Raw genomic sequence first — 22231 nt, forward strand, 5'->3', positions numbered from 1 at the left:
TTTCCGTGTGTGTAAATGAAAAAGACTAATTTAATTTTAATTTGTGCAGACTGGAGCCTTTTTAAAGCAGCGCACCCTCCAAGCAGGCAGCGGTAACTTAATCCTTCACTCCAAACTAATTACATTCGAGTCATTCTGACTGGTCCCCACGGCTCCTCTGATGTTACCCTCCTGTTGCCTTTTATCCCCAGTCGATCTCTGGGCAAGGTCTCCCCACACCTCCCCATCCTGTTCGACCATGAAGCTACCGCTTTTGAAGCTCAATTTTGTTTTGATGGAACACCCAGGGACTGAAAATTATTTTTCACGGAAGGAGACTGATTTTGGTCTGAAAACTGCAGGAGGAATTCTAAGTGTGACAGAATGCAGTACATCCAGCGCCAAGAATGGCTTTTTTCCTTCACAAAGGTTACCCACGTGTGAAAGAAATTGCTGAAAGCCCTCATCACACCAGAAGAGCATTTCCCCCTGCTCCGCCCCGACCTGGCCCCAGGGGGTTTGCCCATCTTGTTTCTTACCCTTTCGACAAAGTATTATTTACCCACGAGCTCACTCAGTGCTCTGCCCCAAGGAGGTCTCACCTTTCTCTGACAATAGATAAACTGAAACACAGTGAGATTTTCCACAGGCCATTTGTAGCCACTTGTTAACATCTTGCCCTGCTGAAAGCCGCGGGGGTACCTTCCCCTCTAGATCAAATTTAGAGGATGACTTCCTGGGGCAGAGGTCCAAGTCACCCCCGCGAGACTCCCGGCGAGAAGTCAGACGTGCTGTATCTAAGGGCGCCGGCCGCACTTGATCATTTATTGGGTCAGTGAAAGGAGGGGCTTCAAATAAAAGCCAGTAACAGTTCGACCTTCGAAAACCTCCTCTAAACTGCGTTGCTCCCTTCAACCAAGTCCTCGAGTGACTTCCAACAGCATCTCTCTGTCTTCCCCCCAGGGCTAGCACTCGGGCTAAATAAGACAATGCAAGTGAAATATTAATTGCTGGGCCTGGCAGTGAGATTCCACGCAGCAAGAGAAGTGCTTTGTTAACATTGATGGAGAATGAAAAAAAAAAGAGAGAGAGACTGCCTGGGTAAGGCAGACCCCAAGATAAGGGCTTGAAGACCGGCTGACCAAAGTTCAAAATGCAAGGAGATCCCAGCCAGAAACCTTTACCACTGTAATCCAGACTTGCTCATTCAACATCTTAGTCCAAACTGTGTGTGACCTAGTACACGGCTGTTCACCAAAATGGACGTCCTATTTGTTCTTCAATGAGAACATCAGAAAATCAACATCAACTTAACACAAGCACCGTCCTTCCCCTAACTCACCATGAGTGAACCCCTGAATCAACAGAACACGCTGTGGCTGAAAGACACTAGGAGATGTAGCTGGAAGGGAACGCGAGGCCCGCCACACACGCGGAGGAAAATCCAGGATTCAGAAAGCCTTTCGGCGTGGGGTGTGGAATCAATGACTCTCCACATTCTCTTTCCAAAATAGTACCATGACTAACAACCGTCTCAGAAATCTGCTTTGGGACAAAGCACAGTCTATGTCAGAGCTAAGCACTCAGTAGGTTCTCAGGAAAACTAAGCGATTCATCACCAGATGGGTTTTGGCCAAACATCAACTCCATCGCTCCCAATATACAACTCACACGCACGTCACTTTAAAGGTATATATTTCTCCCTGAGGAAGTCAAAGCTCTTGCCACCCACATAACTCATTTAACAAGTTCTGTTTTTTTAAACACATGATAAATGTCCTGGGCAGAACTCAGGGAAACAGCAGCCGGACTACGAGGGACAAGACACCCAGCACAGCTCAGATCTCATGAATCATAAGATGTCCCTGGAGTTAAACAGGTCCCAGGAATACTTAGATCTCACCACATGGTCAAAGTCCTGAATTTTCATGATTTGTTCACGCTTATGGAGTTAAGGGGTTGCTTGAAAACTAGCCTCCAAGTAACCCCAAGGCTAAAAAGAGCCGGCCAGGTGTAGTCTGCACAGGAAAGACTCGGGCAGCATGAGGGCTGTGTTGAAATACAGGAAGGCTTGTGCTATTATCGTCCCAGGATGACACGTCAAACATTCTTGGTTCAAATCCCTAGGGAAATGAATCCAGAACCCCTCCTGCCTTATTGCTCAGTGTCTGCTCTGACCAACTAATTCGGCCTCAAAACAGACACACGGAGGAGGAAAAACACGCACGTGAGGGCTGTCTAAAACCAACCCATCTAACTGCAGAATAAGGCGGACACGGCAGGGCAGAGATTCTGACCCAATACAAGGAGGAATTTGCTACTAACTAGAGTTGTTCAAACTTGGGAATGTATTGCCTTTAGGGTACAGTACACCTCTCATCTCTAGGATGCCAAATAGAAGGGCGACGGCCTCCTGTGAAGCTGTAGGGCAGGATGACCAGGGAGGGAGTGACTGCAGATTCCAAGTCAGAGGCGATGAGGCCTGAAGTCGCACACGGCTGCGGGAGAGGCAGGAGGAAGAGGCAGACGAGGGAGGTGTTTAGGAGTAAAACCATGAAGACTTATAATTGATTAGACACGGAAGGTAAACAGTGGGGAGAGGCCTGAGCGCTCCTGGAAGACGACTGAGCCACAGCTCTCAGCACGAGAGGGGAGAGGGCTGTGGACGAAGACGCAAAGCCTGAGGCCGTCAGGGTGGAGCGGCTCACGGGCCAGGGGCCCCAGGCGCCTGGAGAAGGGCCCGAGGATGCTCGGTACAGAGGGGGATTGCGATCCAGGGCCACCTAAGGGACAGGTCATAGAGGGGGTACGAGGACAGGGCTAGGGGGCGCTGGCTTTTAAGAAGCAGGCTAGAGACTGAGGACAGGGGTCTTAGTCCACTTAAGCTCCTATAAGAAAAAAACACCGACTGGGTGGCTTAAACAGTGAACATTTCTCTCAGTTTCAACATTTTCTGGAGGCGGAGGAGTCTAAGATCGAGGCACCAGCAGATCTGTGTCTGATGAGGCTCACTTCCTAGCTCCCACGTGGCCCGTCCTCCCCTGCACACGGCGGAAGGGGCAGGAGAGCTGTCCAGGGTCCTCATCCCTCACCTCGGGGGCCCCACCCTCATGACCTATCACCTCCCAAAGGGGCCCCCTGCTAATACTATCACACTGAAGGTTAGGATTTCAACATGAACTTGGGGAGCCCCAAACGTTCAGTCCATAGCAACAAGCGGGACTGGTCAGGAAGGATCCAGGGGAACGAGCAGAGAGTAGTGTCCGAGAGTTGAGAGCACACTTCCAGGAAGGGGTGGCCACCAGTGCAGAGCACAGCGGGGAGTTCCCACGGCATCAGAACTGGACAGCAGCCTCGGGGCTTGGTGAGGACGGGTCGCTGGTGGGGTCAAGGGGGCTGAGTGACCAGTGGGAAGTGAGGGAGCAGAGACCGTGTGAACCAGCTTTGGGGACAGAGGAAGCCAGGAACCAGAAGGAAGCCAGGGAAATAGTGACTATTTCTAGAATGGGCGAGACTGAATCATGTCTGTAAGGCGAAAGGAAAGTGCTGGCAGAGAGGGACAGACTGACGGCCCAGAGGATTCGGGGGGGGGGGGGCGTGCACATGGGGGGCAGGCCTGCCGTGATCAGGGAGAGGGACACGTCATCCTCGGTGGCTGGAGGAAGGAAGTGAGCACCACGGATACGGATACGGCGAGAGCTGTAGCTCGTCGGGGCGGCGTGGGGACAGACAAGCACTGTGCCCCATGGCCTGAACTGCAGCTGCGAAGTAAGAAACAAAATCTCCCCGTGAGCGTCAAAAACAGGCTGAAAGAGAAGGTGGAGGGAGGCAAAGGGTGCGCTGAGCAGGGACGTGCAGAGTGGACAGGAGGCTGCAAGGACTTGGGCACGAGGCAGGGGAGACGCTGGTTACGCCCCCCCCAGACTCACCCTGCACACGAAGGGGCCAACGCCCAGCCCTCGCCCACTCCCCATCCAACTGTCTGAGGCTCCCCCTCACTGTCTGTTCTCCGGCTGCCTCTCTGGTTTCACCTCCTTCCACTCCTCAACTTCAGCCTCAAGTCCCGTGTGTGACGCCCTCTGTCTCCCCGGGGCCTCTTCTACCTCCTGCTCCCTTAGGAGTTGCCCAGTGTGACCTCTGGGAAGTTCCCTGACCCGGAGCTGGGTCAGTACCTCTGCCCGGTGTCTCGCCACGTGCTGCGGATGCTCCCCGCCTTCGCGTCACCGCGCACCCTGGAGAGAGATGCTTGCGAGCCTATCTCCCCATCCAGACACAGGATTGCCCCTTTAGGACAAAGTCTTTTACTCTGCCTCCCTAGCACCCAGCAGGCCCTCAGTACACACCCCGGGCATCGCGGAGAAGGTGAGGGTGAAGGCGGGGAACGAGCAGATGAATCCTGAGTGGGAGGCCGGCTCGCTGGTCCCTCCAGTCTCACCCGACTAAGGATCTAGGATTCTAGCTTGCTGGTCCTTTGTGTGTAACTGCTTTTGTGAAAGCACGCAAGTACGTGAGTGGGCACGGGGGAGAGTTCTCCACACAAACCAGGAGACTGATCACAGCTCTCTCACAAGCTAGAGAAGGAGGCCGTGACGTTCTCATGGCCAGCTCCCGGGGCTGTGGACACGCCCTGAAAACCCAGATGAGGACAGAGGTGTGGCAGTGGTGCCCGACCCCAGGGGGCACACCTCCCCACCCCTCCCCAACCGGGGCAGCCTGGGTCTCCTCTGCTGCCCTGGGGACTTCCAGAACAGGCATCAGCTAAAAGCCCTCAGAGCTGTCTTTGAAGACATCCTGAAGCCCAGCGACGGAGGCCGGGCTCTGTGTACCCCCGCCCCCCCCCAACACGGTTGCGTGACGACCTTTGCGGCCCGAGCGCCCCGACTCTCCAGCGTCCTCCCCAGTGTTTGCACAGGCCCATCTCTCTGCAGTCCTGGAGATGCTGGCTGCTCACAGAGTTCTTCCAGGATCCCAGTCTCGTCTCTGCTTCCCACCCATGTCTCGCCAACAAAAACAAGGTGTCGGCCGGGCTCCAGGCTCTGTGGCGAAGGGGTCGCTGCGACCCAGCCCCGTCAGGCATGTCCTTCCCCAGAAGCTGAGCCAGATCCCCACGGGCACCACATGCCAGTGGAGCGCATTTAGGTTTCTTTAAAGAAGCTGCGCTAGGCCTTTTTTTTTTAAGAGGGTAGGAGGGATAAATGAGCAACTACCAACCGCCACAAGGAGGGGCTGAGGCACTTAGAAAGACATTTCCTGAGTGGCTTTTTCCACCGTGCACAGCTCATGCTGACGGTGGACCAGCAAAGGCAAGTCACCGTGAGCACTGGAACGTCTCACCAGCACCCAAGCTGTCACGACAGCAGACAGACCAAGGGATGGGCCACGTGGAGGCCAAGCGGGACCTTGGCTCCTTCACATTCACTCCGACATGGAGGGGTGGTTTCCAATGAAAACGAGTTCTGAGGACCCAGCCCTCCGGCGATGGGCAGACGGGACACCTGGGCTACAGTGTGCATTCAGAGAGGCTCCCAATATCTGGGGTGAGGCAGGGGAATAACGTAAAGTGAAACAAAACACAACAACAGCAAAAGCACGGTTGAAGCTCCTCCCACTGCAGAGCACTTCACGGCTGCAAAGACAGTCCCATCTCTGCACGGAACTCACACGCTGAAAAGCCACTGCCTGGTCCTGGCCACGCCTCCTCGCCGACAAGACCCGCGCTCCTGGGCTCACGACTGGTCAGCCACGACTTGCCGATTCCCTTCTCCGCCGACTCCATGCTCCAGCCTCTCTGTTGGTGTTTTCAGGAAGGTGGCTACTCTGCCCTCACAAGTTTACTCCCGTCTCTTTGGTTCCCCTGAGTTTCCTGATACAACCACACCCACCTCCCTCGGGAGTAGCCGCGGATAAGGCGGCAGGTTCCAGGTCCTCGTCCCCTGCTACACACAAGGGAAGTCAGGGACGTGAAGGACCAGAGGAAGCGGGGGTCTGTCCCCACGGGCAGTCCGGGAGTGGGCTCTGCTGCGCTCTCCCAGACTCCTCCTGCAGTCGTCCGGGGCCCTGAAAGAAGGCGGCCCCACCACTGCCACAGGAGCGAGGCCAGGTCTGTGAACACCAGCCCTGCATCCTCCCTGAAGTCTCTCCTGGAAGCAGAGGTTCACGCTACTCTTTCCCAGCTGAGCTGTTACCTGAAGGATGAGTATTTTCATGTCATCTTCTGCCACGTGTCAGCGGTCTTGATCTGGTATCAGAGAAAGCACACTGGGCTTGAGGCCACAAAACCCGATTTCTGCTCTTGGTTCCCCACTAAGAGATTCTGGGCAGGGAGCTTCTCTGAGCCTTGGTTTCTCCCGGGTGGAAAGGGCTAAGCTAATGCCCTGCCCCACCCAGCTTGTCTTGAGACTCCAGTGAGAAACCTGTGAAGGAACTCAGACATCGGGAAGCCTTTTGCAAACCTAATGAAATGACACTATGGACTGATGCTCTGGTGGGAAGCCCTTTAAAGGCAGGAGCCATGTCTCAGTCGTCCTGAATCACCCCACCGCACCCCACCTGACGGGTGCCAACAACATGCACAGGCTTCTGCCATCGACATTCAGAGATTTTTGAACTTGAATGTGCTCCACTGATGTCTTGGAGCTGGAATATCTTCATGCCAAACTCTTTTCCATTGGGTGTTAGCGAAATGCCCTTTTCTTTTCTTACCCAAGACCCAGTGGTCGTCTGTGAAATGAGTGCCTTGTGTGAACCCTGCTGGGATGTTAAAGTCATGACCCTCGACACGGCTGACACACCTCATCTCTGGCCTCGGCTCCATGAAAACCAGCAAAGGCTATGTGTCCTCGACCCTCCCCGTCCACTCCCCGCCTCCTGGTTAATTCCTTTCCAGGGCCTTTGCACGTAAGTCCACACGAGGCCCTTAAACACATACTAAATTCTGCAAAGTCTCTGCAAATAAGATCTTTCTCCCTGAAAGGGCCTGTGCTATTGGTCTCCTATGCAATGAAAGGGCTTTTATATTTTTAGTTTTCTTCCCATACAACAAACACTATTAATAACACTTAACTTTCTCCAGAGATGATATGGATTAGACCAAATGGAAAGTTACCATGGTGACCGCAGTATTATTTTTGGTATGAGGAACTCATGCCAAGGGAAGCAGCATCCACGGTCAAGAACTGGGGTTTTTATTTCCGCTTTGCTATCAGGCAATCAATCCCAATTTAACTTTGAAACTCTAATTGCGACGGAAACTAATTACAAGCGGCAAGACCTGAAACCCCTAATTAAAGTGGGAGTCGGTAAAGCCACGCGGCCTCATCACCGGGGCAACGCGGGCAGGACGAGGGACTGGAGCACAGGCGCGTTTTCTCTCCCAGGAAACTATCGAAGCAAAACAAGACAGGGGAGCACATCTCCAGGGTCGGGGGGAAACCCTGTGCTGGGGCCGAAGGCTTCAGGCTCTGGTGAGTGAGCAGGTCAGGTGCTTTCTCTGTGCTAGGAAGATGCAGCAAACTAGGACAAGGCAGGAAGCCCGGGGGAAAGGGGGGTTTTTCCGCCAACAGTCAGTCACCAAGAGCGGCCGAAGGACGGCAGGTTCAGACGAACCCCGCGTGTTACTGTGGCCTTTCTGTGCAGGCCTTGGAGGAGTAACTGCAGAGGGACAGGGGGATCGGAACAGAGTCATTGCTCAGACCCAGGTATTTTACAGGCTGGTTCCTCACACACCAAATGCTGAGCTGCGCTTTTCTGAATGAGCAGAACGTGGCTCATGGAAGGATTCTATTAGAGCAAAATGTACTGCCGATCCCTGAAGTGCACGATCCCCTCTGGGACCTCCCAGCCCGTCTCTGACAGCTTTATAATGCTGTTAATGGCATGACTTCATCTGCCCCACACTAGAACGATCCATATTTAGGCCAGAAGCCACATGGTCCTCACATCACCCCACTGGGCTCCAGGATAGAAAGGGGGCCCTTAAATCAGGGAGGAAACATTTTCAACCCATGATTAATTACTCACCCTCGTCCAAATTCCTTGACAAAGAGACGAAGATGAACTCTGCTGAATGGTTAGAAAGCGACCCTGAACGCTCCGACAGGGCAGGGAAGTCAGAACGCTCTCCTTTGCTCATTCAGTGTGTATGTTTCTACAAAGGGGCCCTTTTCCCTTTAACGGGGTTTCCTGTTAAATTTTCCCGTGGTAGCTCTTCCAGTGACATGGAATCAGTCAGTCCCTCAGGAGAGGGAGTGCTGCTGTCAGGGTAGCAGAAATTCCTTGAGAGTTTTCTAATTCCAATTTCCCATGAATAAATGAGGTCCACAGCCATTCTGGGCCGACAGCTTTCCAGGGCGGACGAGCCCCAGACCAGTGACAGCCTAGACTCAGCGGACTCTCCGTGTTGGCACAGGTGGGCAACGAACAGAAGCCTCACCCTGAATTAGTCCAATGAAGTTCTTCAAATATTTTTACCAAAATAAACAGTGTATTGACATATCACACAAAACCTTTGGTACTGATGTCTTGTAACAAAGGTTAAACATGGGAGCAGTTAAAAAAAAAAGTTTTGAATATGGAAATATTTTGGAACCAGGCCGAGATCTGAAAGGAGCTATTTGGTGGTTTCTGTACTTACATATGCTCATTATTGACATAACGGAGCAGCAGGGAAAGTGGAGAGAGGGGCTCAGCCATCTCACATTCCTTACAAACAAGGGAAGAGAGAGAGACAGAGAGAGAAAGAAGAAAAATAGCGCCGTCTCACTGAGCTACTTTGGTATAAAATTTCAGCCCAAGGAGACGCAGTGTCCTGAAAAACAGCTCGTCCCACAGCACAGACAAGGAGCCCCCACGTCTGTGTGGCTGGACTCTGCCTCCAGGGGAGACACACCACTAGGGTTTTATGAAGATCCGTTTGTCAAAGAAAGTGCCTCTTTTTACAGCCAGCGGGCTGCAAACTTTCTCTAGTGCTTTCACCCCCCCACCCCCCCAAGAATTTCTGATGTACCTGCTCTCAGACCACACCTACCTTGACTCCAAGGAAAGCCTCGCGGTGGTGGAAGCAGCACAGAGCTGCCGAGAGGGCGTGGAAAGCACTGCACTCCTTGGGCATCTTTCAGCCTTCAGCCCCTGGACCACACACTTTCTCTAGGGTTAAACGGAAGGGGGCTGGAGGCGTGACAGCCCCAGTCCCGCAGCTGCCACAGCACTGCTCCCGCCCGGGGGCCGGCGGCCAGAGTGAGCCAGCTCCTTCTCCCGGGCCAGGCTGGGACCTTCCGTCTGCGCTGAAGCCAATACGATCCACTCGCTCAATTCTGGCAGGCTGGTGTCCAGCCTGCCATGCACACAGTGCCAGAAATCCTCATGTGACCAGACTCGCTTTCCGATGAAATTCTAACCTCTCTTAGAAGAGGCTTTGGGCTTTAGCTGTCCCCGCAGCTTAGAGACCCAGCAGAAAACATTATGCCCCCGGCAGCCTTTCCTCCCGAGGGCTGAAAGCAACGGGCAATCTGCTCCCAGAGGCTTTGTCTGCTTGCTTGTCACCCCAGCACCTGGGAGTTCAAGCAGCACACATCACACCACCCTGTGATGAGACAGAGGCTCCTTTGAGAAAAGGACCCAAAGGCGACCTGGGTGTGACTTTTCCCCAGGAGCAATCCTCGAGGTCCTGGGAAACCCGAGCAGGATCCTGCCCCGCTCTCCCTGCCCACCCCCAGAACTGTTTATTTTTAATTAGGATGCTCCTGGCAGCCAGTTTGCCGCCGGTATCATTGGCAGAGCCGTTACTATTGGCAAAGCAATACTGCCTTTCGGTGTTTAATTAGCAAGTCTGTCAGCAAACACCCTGAGCGGCCCGTGCCCTCCCCACCTGGCTGTGCGGTCTGGGTGGGGGACGGGGGACAGGCTGTGCACCCTCTTCTGACCCAGCTGTCTCTCTCACTCCCCTCCGTCCACTGCTCACCCTGCCTAACCCAGAGCCAGCACGCGTGCCTCGTCCAACCCCACCAAGCCATTCTCCTGCGAGAGGCCTTAACCCCTCCCAAGAGCCCCCGATGCCTTCAGGGAAAGCAATTGCTTTTCTTTTTTCATTCAAGTCGGAGTGGATTCTCAATGATTCTGTTTTGGGGGTTTTTTCAATTTTTTTTTTTAAATCAAACCCAGGTTCCTGCTTGTAGACCGTCTGCTCCAACCACTCCAAATATTAATTTTCTGTGGCCTCGGCCACTCAGAAATGGAATGTGTCCTGAAGCTGCCTAAAACTTCACACAGGCAGGAACTTGTAATAAGGAAGAAACAGAACCTATTCAGTCCGGAAAGGAACAAACCAGATGAGGCACGAGGGAGGTATGAGAAGTATCCAACGAGATTAGTGTCAAATCCCCAGGAGGCCTCGGCCTCTGGACTAGGTCAAGCCGGCCTGTGAAAATAGAGGATTGTTTGTTCAGTGCCTGGGGAGCAGCTTCTGCACTTGAATGAGGGCTCTGGAGAGCGACAGACCTCACACCCACCCGAAGGGGCAGAGGCTCGGCCCCACAAACACGTTGGATGTGGGGCCGGAGCCACAAAGAGCCTGTCACCGCCGCAACGGGGCAGGGGTTGGGGGTGGGCCAGGGGGTGGACTGACTTCCTCTGCTCCTTCAGCTGGCTTCCCCCACTTCTCCTCCATGATCCCAGGGCTTAGATGTGCAGCCCTGGGTCCTGGGAAGTCTGTCTTCCCAGGTAGAACTCACGGTGTCTTTGGAGATGGTCCAGTTGGTGGGTCAACACTGTCCCCCGAGGTCCATGAACGGGACCCACGAGGAAGCATTTTCTCTGCCCTCACTTCCATCGGATGGGGTTCAAAGGGTAAGTCCACGTGAGCAGCCAGGGCCCCAGCAGTTTTTGGGGGATGACTCAGCCATCAGGCCCATGGCCACCAGGTCAGGGGCCCAGTTTCACCTGCTGTTCCCCTTTGAGGGGAAAGGGCAAGAACCAGAAACTCTGTAAGGGGCTAGACAGGCACCAACCCCGGCTTAGGAGAAGGGAGGGAGGCAGCTCCTGAGACCCTGCACAGACGGTTTGGGGGTTTTTAAATTTTTTTTTTTTCAAACCCAGGTTCCTGCCTGTAGCCCTTTCTCTCCTATGGTTCCAGGGAGATTAGTCAGCCAACGCCTCTGAATTCTGATACCCTACCCCCAGAGAGCGTGAATGAAACACATTCCTGACAGAAAATACACTTTAAAAAACTCAGACATGTAAATTACATAGAATTACACAGTCAAGTGCTCCAGGGTAAAAGCAGAACAAAAGACACTCAGGTCACCGCAGAGTCACAGCTCTTGTCACCTGACACTTTCCCTGTTTACTCCAAAAAATGCCTCCAAAATGCACCAAGAATCGGTCCCATCAGGACTGAAGAATGAGCTAATCTTATTAGGTAACTGTTTCCTGAGCACTTTTCCTTTTTTTTGTGCCACACCAAAAATAATTTCTAAAGCAGCACTCAAAGGTTTTAATCAATTTTCTCCCACAATGGCCAAGGAGAGAGACTAAAATAGCATGTTGTTATTGCAACTAAAGATGGTAATTGCATGAATTTGTAAAGTGTCCTTCACTGACTTGTTATGGTTTTAAATGCCTCCCAACCACGCTGATCAATCCCCCCACCTTCTCCCCACAATGATTCTATTCTACTTACAAAGAAACAGAGGACCAGAATAGCGTGCCACTCAGCAGAGAGCAGACAAAGGAGCAGGGGCTCCAGCGTGTGCTTCTGCAGAACCTGGTATCTGATCACCAAATGCGAGGGTTTCTAATGTCTCGTAATTAAACCTGTTACTCACACAGCCCCATGAAAAAAGGCTGTGACCTGGGGCAGGAGGTCACTGTCTGACGATTTGGTACATGTGATTTAGGATCAGTCAAATTTGCATTCAGGGCTTTCTAAACACCATGCCCTTCTGGGAACAGGGGTCACATCTCTAACGAAACCCCAGGGACTGATGGAGGGGCAGGCCTGGAGCAGGCAGCACACAGCTCGGGGGGGGGGGGGGGGGGCGCTCTGTGCTCTCCAGCGCCCCCCTCTGGCCTCCCGGGAGGCTCGCTCCTCAGCACCAAGAAAGACACCTGTGAGACAAGCCAGGGCCGGGCAGCCAGGTGGACCCTTGAAGGAAATCCCCGTGACCTCGGGTCAGGTGCTGCCCATCCCGTCTGGGAAGAGGGTTAAAGCAGCCCAGAGGCAGGTCCCTGCACAAGCATCGCTGCTGATGCCATTTTCCCCTCGGGCAGCCCCAATACTAACCGGCCCTATTTAGTAACCATGGAAACAGGAGCTGCCTGCCAGTCACACTCCACAGACGAGGGCTTCTCTTTGGCAGCAGCCCTTGGGCTGGGAGGGGCTGGCAGGCACTGAGCCCCTTTCCCAAAGCGGCCCAGTACTCACTGGAAGATCAGCCCCCCGTGAGGCACTCTCTCTGACGTGGCGTGGGGGGTGGTCTGCAGGGAGGACGAAGTGCCTACCAGGCATCTGCTCTTCCCGGTTTCAGGGCAACAGGGAAGAAAGTGCTGCCCACACCCCCAGTCCCCCCGAGAGCCAGCCCAGAATCAGGGCATTGAGCCTCACACGCACCGAGGTGCCCGCGGTCACTGTCAAGCAGCCCTGTGGACAGCGGCACTGCCCACGGTGGGCAGCAGGCCGTGACCAGAAGGCACCGGTCCAAGGCCACAAGGCCCTGCTGGCCCCTGCCCACTGGGGACCGGCTTGGGACGCGAGCCTAGAGATGAACTCCAGTTTCCGTGGTCAAAAGAGCTCAACCTCTGGGGCAACTGCTGAGACACCGCCTCACCTCCCTAAAAGGTCGATCCTTCCCGGCTTCTGCCTCCACTACACCCCAGCAACCTGGCTTTCGGTGAGCAAAGACAGCTTTAAGGATCTAGGGAGTTAGGCCATTTCCCCTGGTGTCCTGGACGCAGGGAAATTCAACCCTGACTGGCCCAGTCCTGAGGATCCGAGGCTGCATCTGCGGGCCCAGCCCCTTGAAGCGCATCCCGCACGCACGCGCCTGAGAAGTCCTGGGCCAGAAAGGGACACGTGTGTCCGCAGCCCCGCTTCCCAGGCCCTGGCCTGTCTGCGTGATTCTGATCACAGTCAAACAGGAGGCGAGGTGGCAGGGGAGGAGCTCAGGGGCCTCAGAGCACCCACCCTCCCATAAAAGCCTCAGGGCTCCTGGGAAACCACTGAGGAAGGAGGAGGTTGTCAGGGAGGAGGTCATCTCCTCCTCACGCCAGACTCAGCAGCACACACACCATCAAAGACAGTTCAACACGTTTTCCTAAATGCAAACGCAATTTACTTCCTGCGCCAAGAGGGAGTGCAAACTGGACCCGGTGGGAGGAGGGCGCGGAGCATCAGCGAGCTCTTAGGGCCGCTTCGTGTGCTGCTGTGGACAAGATGCTCGCTCACGCTGGTGAACACAGAGGGCGCATTTATGAGCATTTGTTGCCCGCATCTCCGTCTGATGGTTCCCCCAGATTCCTCAAGGGGATGGAGGAGTATGGCTGTTAAACGGTCTCTATCCAGAGCGGGATTGATCCACTTAGCACAGAAACAGAGACCAAGCACAGTATCCACAAACAGATCTCGCTCTCCTGAGCCTTACATCCCCTTCAAAGCGTGATTCTCTAACCAGCTACTGAAATCCTGCAACTGGCAGCCCGAAGCAGCACCAGGTGAGCACCCAGCCCTCTCTGCCCTCTCGCACTACCACACACAATTCCGCCCCGTTCCTCCCGCCACCACCTATTTCCTGATGTCACTCCAGAAACCCTGTATTATGCAAGCTCAACTTGCCGTTTTCAGCATGAAGGCCAAATTAAAAGAACACGCATGGGGCACAATTCCAGCCTCGCAAGCATCAGACTCAGACTTTCTGGCCATCTCAGCCTTTTCTGAGAGTCTATGAAAACCATAGACCCCCCTCAGAACAAAAGGCACATATTGTAATGTTTTACATATAATTTCAGGAGATTCCCTGTCCCCTGAAGTCCACCCTTACACCCCTGGGAGTCTTACTCATCCAAGATGATCCACCACCCACCTCCCAAGCTTCCTTCCACCCCACGCTTGCCAGCAGGCATCCCACCCAGAGCACCATTCGTGTCTCCTGTCAGCGACGCTCCCAGGCATTCTTTGCTGTGCACTTTTCTCTTTTCCCTTCCAGCAGCCAACAGTGACCGCAGAAGCCCCTCAGAGGCCCCTCCCACGCAGAGCATGCAGAGATGGACGGGCCAGAATGTTGCGAAGGCTCACCAGCCAGGACCAGCCGCACTGGCTCCCACCTCCACTGCCACTGGCTCTCCCGTCTCACGGGCACTTCTGCGAAATGACATCTTCCAAAACTAAGCTATGAGACACATATTTGCATGTCTCAAAAGTGATGCTGGGATGGAGCAGGGGAGAGGGAGAGCCAGGGTGGGTTCAAGTCTTCATTGTACCACTGCAAGCCGGGTGACTTTGGAAAATGTCTTAACCTCTCTGAGCCTCAGTTTCCTCCTCTAACTTAGGAGGACCAAGTGAGATGACACATACAGAGCCTGGCACACAACACAGAGTAGGCATTCAGCAGATGTGGGCTTCCCTCCCCCGCCAAAGGAAGGGACCACAAGACCTGTGTCCCCAGTCTGTTCCTCTGGCAAGGCACATGCCCAGCTGCACCCTGCATCTCACCCAAAGGGTAGGCTTGACCCGCAAGGAGAGCGTGGACAGTGGCGCCTTGAGCTGTGACCGGCCCCAGCCGGTACTGAAGAGACTCTTCAACCTTGAAAGCCAGGGAACAATGAGGAGGAGTTTAAGAATGTTTTTAGCTGTAAAATATTTTTTAGCCTTCAAATTTTAGGCTCGCATATTAAAATGGCCCATATGGTCTGAATCACACTTGCTCACATGCCTCGGATGACTTTCTCCTCCAGAGCCTCTGTCAGCTGGGGAGCTGTTGTTTTCACAGGCAGCATGTGCGTCCACAGCGCCTGCCCACCTGGCCCTCACCCAGGGGGCTCCTGGGTCCTTCCGCAACTGCCAAGTTCTCCATGTCCCACCGCCGGCCCAGTAGCTCTGACCGGGGATCCCGTGGGCCCCCCTTTTCCACTGTCCCCACATCTAGCTGGCCGCAGAGCTGGGCTTCTGCCTAGGTCCTGCCTGGGTGCCCTGCCTGATGCTCCTCCAACCTGGCCCGCCAGGTTCTTGCCCTGGGACTAGAGCTTCCACATATGCCTACCATCGCCAGAGGGCACCTCCCCTGTGCCTGACCCCTTCGTACTTCACTGGCCCATATTACTGGGTACTCTGATGCCAACCGTTTCTAGAATGACAACTGTGCCTGGGGGGGCCCGTGGACACGGTGCCCGCCCTGCCCAGCTACACTCTCTAGACGTCCTTTTCTGTGTTGCCTCTGATTCCACCTTCTGCCTTCACCTCCTGCTCTCCAGTCCCTAATGGCAGGGGTACCAGAGTTACAGCACACTCTTCCAAGGCCACTCCCCACCCGTCTCCCACCCAGAAAGGCCACCAAGTGTCTGAGTGGGTGAAGCAGCCTGTGAGGGACGCCTGCAGAGGCAGAGGGCGGGGCCGGCACCAGGTGGGAGGTGGAGTCAGGACCACCTCTCCTCATTCCAGCCTTGAGAGCTGAACAAGTAAAGTGGAAAATCATCTTATTAATCCCTTCTCTGTTTTCAAGCAAATTCCAGCCATCTGAACACAATTTTCAGTGGGAAAATACCATTTTTTCATGGTTATAAACTGATCATGGTCATCATCTGAGGGACACACTGGATAATTATGCATCCCTTCCCAAAGCGTTATGAGAATCAGGCCAGACCAGGAGTGCTAACCTCAGGGTGGGACGGGACTCCAGGAACCACTGGAAGTTGTGCACACACTGTCGTATGAGTACCCGCTATTGAGGGGAAGGGTCCACGGCTTTTACCCAAGAGTCGTGTGACCTAAAAATCCCCACTGATCCAGAGAGACTTTCAGTGGCTCTTAGAGATGTGGCTGCTGAGGGTCTTACCCGACCTTCTTTCTAATGGAGAGGGACATGCAGAGGACGCCCTGGTGCTCACGGACGTGGGCAGACAGGAAGCCCCCCGCCCCCCGCCACCTTGGACGCAGTCAGGTCTGGGCAGGGCTGTGGCTGGTAAGAGGAGGAGGGAGAGAGCTTTGAGACAAGCAGTGCCACATTCCTTTCTGCTGCTGGAGTAGCTTCAAACACCCGCGAGAGGAGGAGAACCCTTTCACCAGCTGGGCAAAGGGCCTCTCCGCATGCAATGCTCAGTCAATGCAGAATAGCTACGGGGTGACCCTCGGCAGCCCCTCCCCAACCACAGTCTCAGGGGTGCGTTCCCTCCCAGACCGTGGCAGTCACAGAGTCCTTCCACCTCAGCCGGGCCCCTCACAGGAGCCCTCCCCACCCACGTGCGAGGTCCCGATGCGCCAGCATTTACACAGAGAACTTTCACCATAGCGTCTACTCCATATGCACACTAGGAGACATGTATTATTATTTCCATCTCACAGATGAGATCAAACAGCTCTTCGAGTTAATAATTAACACGACTATAAATCAGAGTGGCTGGCTCTGTCGGCTATGGTAATGGAAGCATGGACACCACCTGGTTGCCTGGAGCACCTTATCTTGTGCAAATCCGAACGGCAGCATCGTGGCTGCTGCGACACCCCTCTCCCTGCGACCGAGTGACAGATATTCTTGGCAACACAGACAGCGGGTCTCATGTGAACTGTCCCCAGTCAGAGATCCTTATTACTGATGGGAAAGGGCAGGACGTGTACAGATGGACACTGAGGCAGAGTCTGAGAAAAGCCAGCAGGCAGCAAAGCCCCATCACAAAGGTGATGACCGGGGGGCAAAGGGATCATCTTTGCTGCACATGGTGACACAGCTGGGCCCCTTTCTCTCCAGGAAAAGGCCGACTCGGAGCATGTGTCGCATGAGAAGGACTGTGCTGACTACCAGGTCTTCACTTCCTGAGGCAGTGAGCTGCCAAGCACAATACCGCCTGCAGAAGTAACTTCCAGTCAACATTCGTGGGGACAATAGGTTCCTTTTGTCAGGGGCTTAAAGGGCAGTACAATCCCTGGCCTTGTGTGCGCACCCAGAGAAGTGGGAGGGCAGGGTGGAGGAAGGAGCGTTATGAGGAAGAGCAGTGGGAACCCGCCAGGATTGATTTATAGGAACAACACACCAGCCTCCGGGTCAGGCCACTTGCAACAAAAAGATGCAGGAACTTTTTCAGGGTCAAACTGTAAGTCACAGGGGAATCCACAGCCTCACTGCACCCCCTCCTTCTGCCTCCCCCAGACACACCTATAACTTCTCTGTAACAGCAGCGGATCTGACAAACTGGGAGGCAATGGGCACCCAGCGTGTAAGTTACCAGGGAGGAAAAAGGTGAGTATAGGACCTGAAAAGGTCAAAACACAGGATCTCTATAAAACCTAGCATTCACTTGCCAGCGTTTATTATATGTACCCTGAGTACACAGAGACAGCGAGAAACAGCCTAATATACACCTGAAACCGAAAATTCAGGGGGGGAAATGATGTAAACAGCAGATATTTACATTTAAAAGCTTTAACCCCACGGCATGTGTATTCATACTTGTAATGGTTGTGACAGCCAATCAGAACACTGAACACTGAATGGTCCAGAACATGTGACCTCAGTTAGACCTATCAGAGACCTTCCCTGGGATTTTTCAAACCAGAGCACAGGGACTGGTCCCCTTTTCCCCTTGGACCATAAGCTTTAGGGTTACAAGCTTAGAACAGACAACAGCCATGTGCCCCCACCACGTGGAGAGGCTGACCTGAGAGAAAGCAGCCAACATGCTGAGAGAAGCAGAGGCAAGGACCGAGAGTCCAGACGTGCTTTCCTTCCCCAGAACGGTCACTGAGCCAGGCCACTCTGCCCCTGCCCTTCCTGTGATAAACTTCCCAGCTCACATCATCAGTTTGAGAGTTTACAGGGTCACCTTATCAGTGTGAGGTTAGGGAAAACTCAAGAGCGAGAGATAACACAGTGTGGGCTCCGCTGGAGCTCACGTGGATAAGCCACAAACCACAGGAAACAGTCCATCAGCTCCATCATTTCTTCTGTACAAAAAGCTCTTTTGAGAGTGTGAATGGGGGCTTTATGGAGTGAGCGCTCATCCACAAGCTAATAAATTTGTGAAATAGCCTCTCAGACCAGGTTCCTGCAGCCTGGACACTGAGGTCATTCAGGGAACAATTAGATGCCATCTGGAGAGAGCTGGGACTCGAAGGGCCAGGCGGCATGTTCTGGTTCCCAGGGTCTGACACATCCTTATCGTCACTGACAGAAAGGACGAACGGAGTCAGCGAGCTAATCCATGTGGGGAGTGGACAATGGGCAAATGTGTGGTGATTAATAAAAGCTGAAGGATCAGGGAACGTTCGTGTTCAGCCTGCCCCAGGGAAACAGACCCCTTGACGGCACGCACACGGCCAAGCTGGGCACGTTTGTCATAAACCAGGCCTCGGCCTCACCACGCTCTGGGCTGTCACGGTTTTAGTATAAAGCAATCAGAGCAGAACGGCAGCTGCCCGGGCCAAGCGCTCCGCAGTGCATGACGAGCAGGGCCTCAGGCGTGTGGACGCGTGTTTACCGAGGCCTCACAGCTCGCGCGGTGTTAAGGAGCAGGCCGACAACTGCAAACGCGTATTTCTGGGACAGAGTCTCAATTTTTTCTTATTTTTAAATGAAAATTTAATGTCTCTTCTCTATTAATAATCAGTATCTTAAATGTAAATGCAATGGTTGAGCAAGCTGGGTTCAAAGAAGCAGCGAGAGCGAGGCAGGCAGTGCTCAGGGCCGTCTGCGGGCCCCAGGGGCCTCTCGGGGGTCCGGAAGGGCACAGCTGCTCTCGGAGTAAGACTGAGCCTTTCTTTGCCTTTTCCACCAGGGTAACATTTACGCTGACAGAGCAACAGCAATGACGGGTAAAACTGCCGGCGGCAGCAGCAAGCAAAGGAGAGGCGCCAACTGGATGAGTAGTCATTGCATTTCCTGATCACTATATTTTTAGAATTTATTTTTAAAATATTAAAAATTTTAAAGTATATTTCTTTTAAAAGTAGCCAGTTCCACTTAAGAAGTCCTTGATGAAACAGTAAAAATTACAGTAGTCCTCTCTCATCTGCAGGTGACACATTCCAAGACCCCCAGTGGATGCCTGAAACTGCAAATAGCGCTGAACTGCATACATACATATATACATACTACTTTTTTTCCTACACATACGTATCTATGATAAAGTTTAACTTATAAATTAAGCACAGTAAGAGAATGTCCAAGTTGCTGCATCACTACTCTTGTGCTTTGGGGCTACTGTTAAATAGAATAAAGGTTATTTGAACAAGCAACGCAACACCTTGACAGCCAACCTGAGACCCAAAGGCTGCCAGCGACTGACGGCTGGGACACACTGGACACCAGGGCGATGCACGTCCCAGGTGGGAGGGAGCGGGAGGGCAAGGGACCTCATCGTGCTACTCAGAATAGCGCACGATTTAAAACTTACAAATTGTCTGAAAAAAACAAGGACAAGACTTCAAAAAGATACATGCACCCCAGTGTTCAGCACTATTTACAATAGCCAAGGCATGGAAGCAACCGAAGTGTCCATCAACAGATGACTAGATAAATAAGATGTGCTGTATGTGTATGTATGTGTATACACACACACACACACACACACACACACACACACACGACTACTACTCAGCCATAAAAACGAATGAAACTTTGCCATTTGCATCACTATGGATGGACCTGGAGGGTATTTTGCTAAGTGAAGTAAATCAGAAGTAAATCTGTATTGAATCAGACACAGAAAGGAGAGTATGGCATGGTATCACTTATACGCGGAATCCAAAAATACAACAGTAATCTGGTGAACATCACAAAAAAGAAATAGACTCACAGATGTAGGGAACAAACTAGTGGCTATGAGTGGGAAAAGGAAGGGGGAGGGGCAGCACGGGGGGCGAGGGTTAAGAGCCACAAACGCTCACGTATGAAGCAAGCTGCAGGGCTGTACTGTGCAGCACAGGGAACACAGCCAGCGTTTTACAGTAACTGTTAATGGGGTACAATGTTTAAAACCTGTGAGTCACTGTATTGCACACCTGTAAGTTATATAATATTGTACATCAACCATACGTCAATATAAAAATCGTGCCCCAGCATTAAAAAAAAAGTGCGAATTGTTTATAACCGGGATTTTCCGTTAGAAATTTTTGGACCATGGTTGACCGTGAGCGACGGAAGCTGGGGGTCGGGGGGACCGTGGTCACTTTATTACATCCCGGCCCTTGAGTTCATGTCTCGGACACTGTGCGTGCGGAGACGGGAAGCACAGCCTGCACGACGCTTGTCCCGGGCAATCGCGCGGTTAACCGCGAGCTGCGCTGGCTGCCTCCTCACGGAAGGCCACTTCCACTTCAGAGCGTGTCTGACAAACAGCGGGCACTCAGACGTGCACGTTTATGTGGCAGGCGTTTTCTAAAAACTGAACAAAGCGAGTCTGTCCCTTTCAAGGAAAACAACGGACTGCATTTGTTCCCAATGCTAAAACCTGCGCTTTCAATGGAAAATTAGAATTCTGGGAAACTTGAATCTACCAGCATGAGTGCTGCATATTTTAATGATATTTCCCAACACTTTTATGATTTTTTGATGAGTGATAATAACAATGAATGTGAGTTTTTGGCACTGAATTGTGAAATATGTTAACATTTGGGAGCCCTGCATAATTCAGCAAACTGGTATTTTTCAAATGATCAGTGCACGACGGTACAAAATCACACATGGGTAAGATCCATTCACACTGCCAGAGACACCAATAGATTTTAAGGCAATAGAGTAAAAACAAAACAAAACAAAAACTCATTGATAGGGTCTCGGATTCCACACTGCAATGAACCTTCATGGAACTACAACTTTTCAAGTTTTAGTGTAATATCAAAGAAGAATACCTCTGATTATCTGAAAAGGCTATTAAAATACACCTCCTGGGGGACTAGGGGTGGGCAAAATGGGTGAAGGGGGTCAAAAGGTACAAATTTCCAGTTATAAAATGAGTAAGTCCTGGGTATGTAATGTGCATTACGGTGACTATAGTTAATAATCCTGTATTGAATATTTGACAGTAGCCAGCAGAGTGGATCTGGGAAGTTCTCATTAGGAGAAAAACTTTTTTTGTAACTATGTGTGGTGACGGGTGTTAGCTGGTCTCACTGGGGTCATTTTGCAATATATACAAACATCAAAATACTATGTTGTACAAGTGAAACTAATATAATGGTACTATGTCAATTACACCTCAATAAAAGAAGCACATGCCTCCCTTTTTGAATTACTATCTGCAAGGCCAGATTTTCTTCAGACCTCAGCTACAACAACGCAACAAGACAGACTGAAGGCTGAAGCAGAGACGAGGCTCAAACTTGTTCTATTAGACCAGACACTAAAGAGATTTGCGAAAAAGTAAACCAGCACTGCTCTTCTCACTAAATCTTGTTTTGGAAAATAATTACTTTTCATAAAAACATGCTATTTATGTTCACATAATGGGTTTAATATTGTTACTTTAAAGGAATTATACAAACATTAAGAATTCCTATATTTGGGTTTCCAATACAGTAACAGCTAAAACCCGCATCACAAAAGCTCTGTGGGGTCATCAATAATTCGTAAGAATGAAAAGAAGTCTTGAGACCAAAGAGTTTGAGAACTTCTGCTCTAATACATCCAACCTACTTGTTCAACATAATTTTGATTAAGCTGTAAGTTTTCAGCATCAGCATCAAATCTATGGAGTAGACGAAGGTATACAAATAAAGAGGTATTTTAATTTTTAAGTACGTATTATAAAAGCACTAATGCTTGTTAGAGAAAACTTGGAAACTGAGAGAAATGTGAAAAACAAAACAAAACTCCTCAGTTGCCAGAAAGTTAATTTTGACTCACTACCCAACACTCAATCATTCTGTTCCCGGGTGTTTATCTTATGGAAATCCTCACACACCAAGCCATCTCAGCTGACAGCAACGCCACCCTCCCAGCATGTGCTGCAGCCCTCTCTCCTCCCACCACGTCCAATCCCGCAGGAGATTCGGAGGCTCTGCCTTCATACTACATGTCAAGGATCTCCCTTGTTCACCACCGCTTCCGGGACCACG

The 22231-nt window shown here is 52.1% G+C and overlaps 1 protein-coding gene across 6 annotated transcripts in view; it reads right to left on the reverse strand.

The window, feature by feature from the left end:
• Positions 1–22231, reverse strand: part of BCAR3 (BCAR3 adaptor protein, NSP family member) — a 221031-nt gene that overhangs the window by 38618 nt on the left and 160182 nt on the right. Inside the window, exon 1 of one of the 6 annotated variants that reach the window (XM_074369972.1) lies at positions 9005–9376. The exons of 4 other annotated variants lie outside the window; for them this stretch is intronic. In XM_074369972.1, the coding sequence (XP_074226073.1) occupies positions 9005–9088 (84 nt within the window). In that variant the 5' untranslated portion in view covers positions 9089–9376. Of the gene's footprint in view, positions 1–7998; positions 8103–9004; positions 9377–22231 lie in introns of those variants that run through there. One more of the 6 variants, XM_074369973.1, reaches the window with a different exon arrangement.

Source organism: Camelus bactrianus, chromosome 9 (genome assembly GCF_048773025.1).
Source record: "Camelus bactrianus isolate YW-2024 breed Bactrian camel chromosome 9, ASM4877302v1, whole genome shotgun sequence".
Lineage (NCBI taxonomy): Eukaryota > Metazoa > Chordata > Mammalia > Artiodactyla > Camelidae > Camelus > Camelus bactrianus.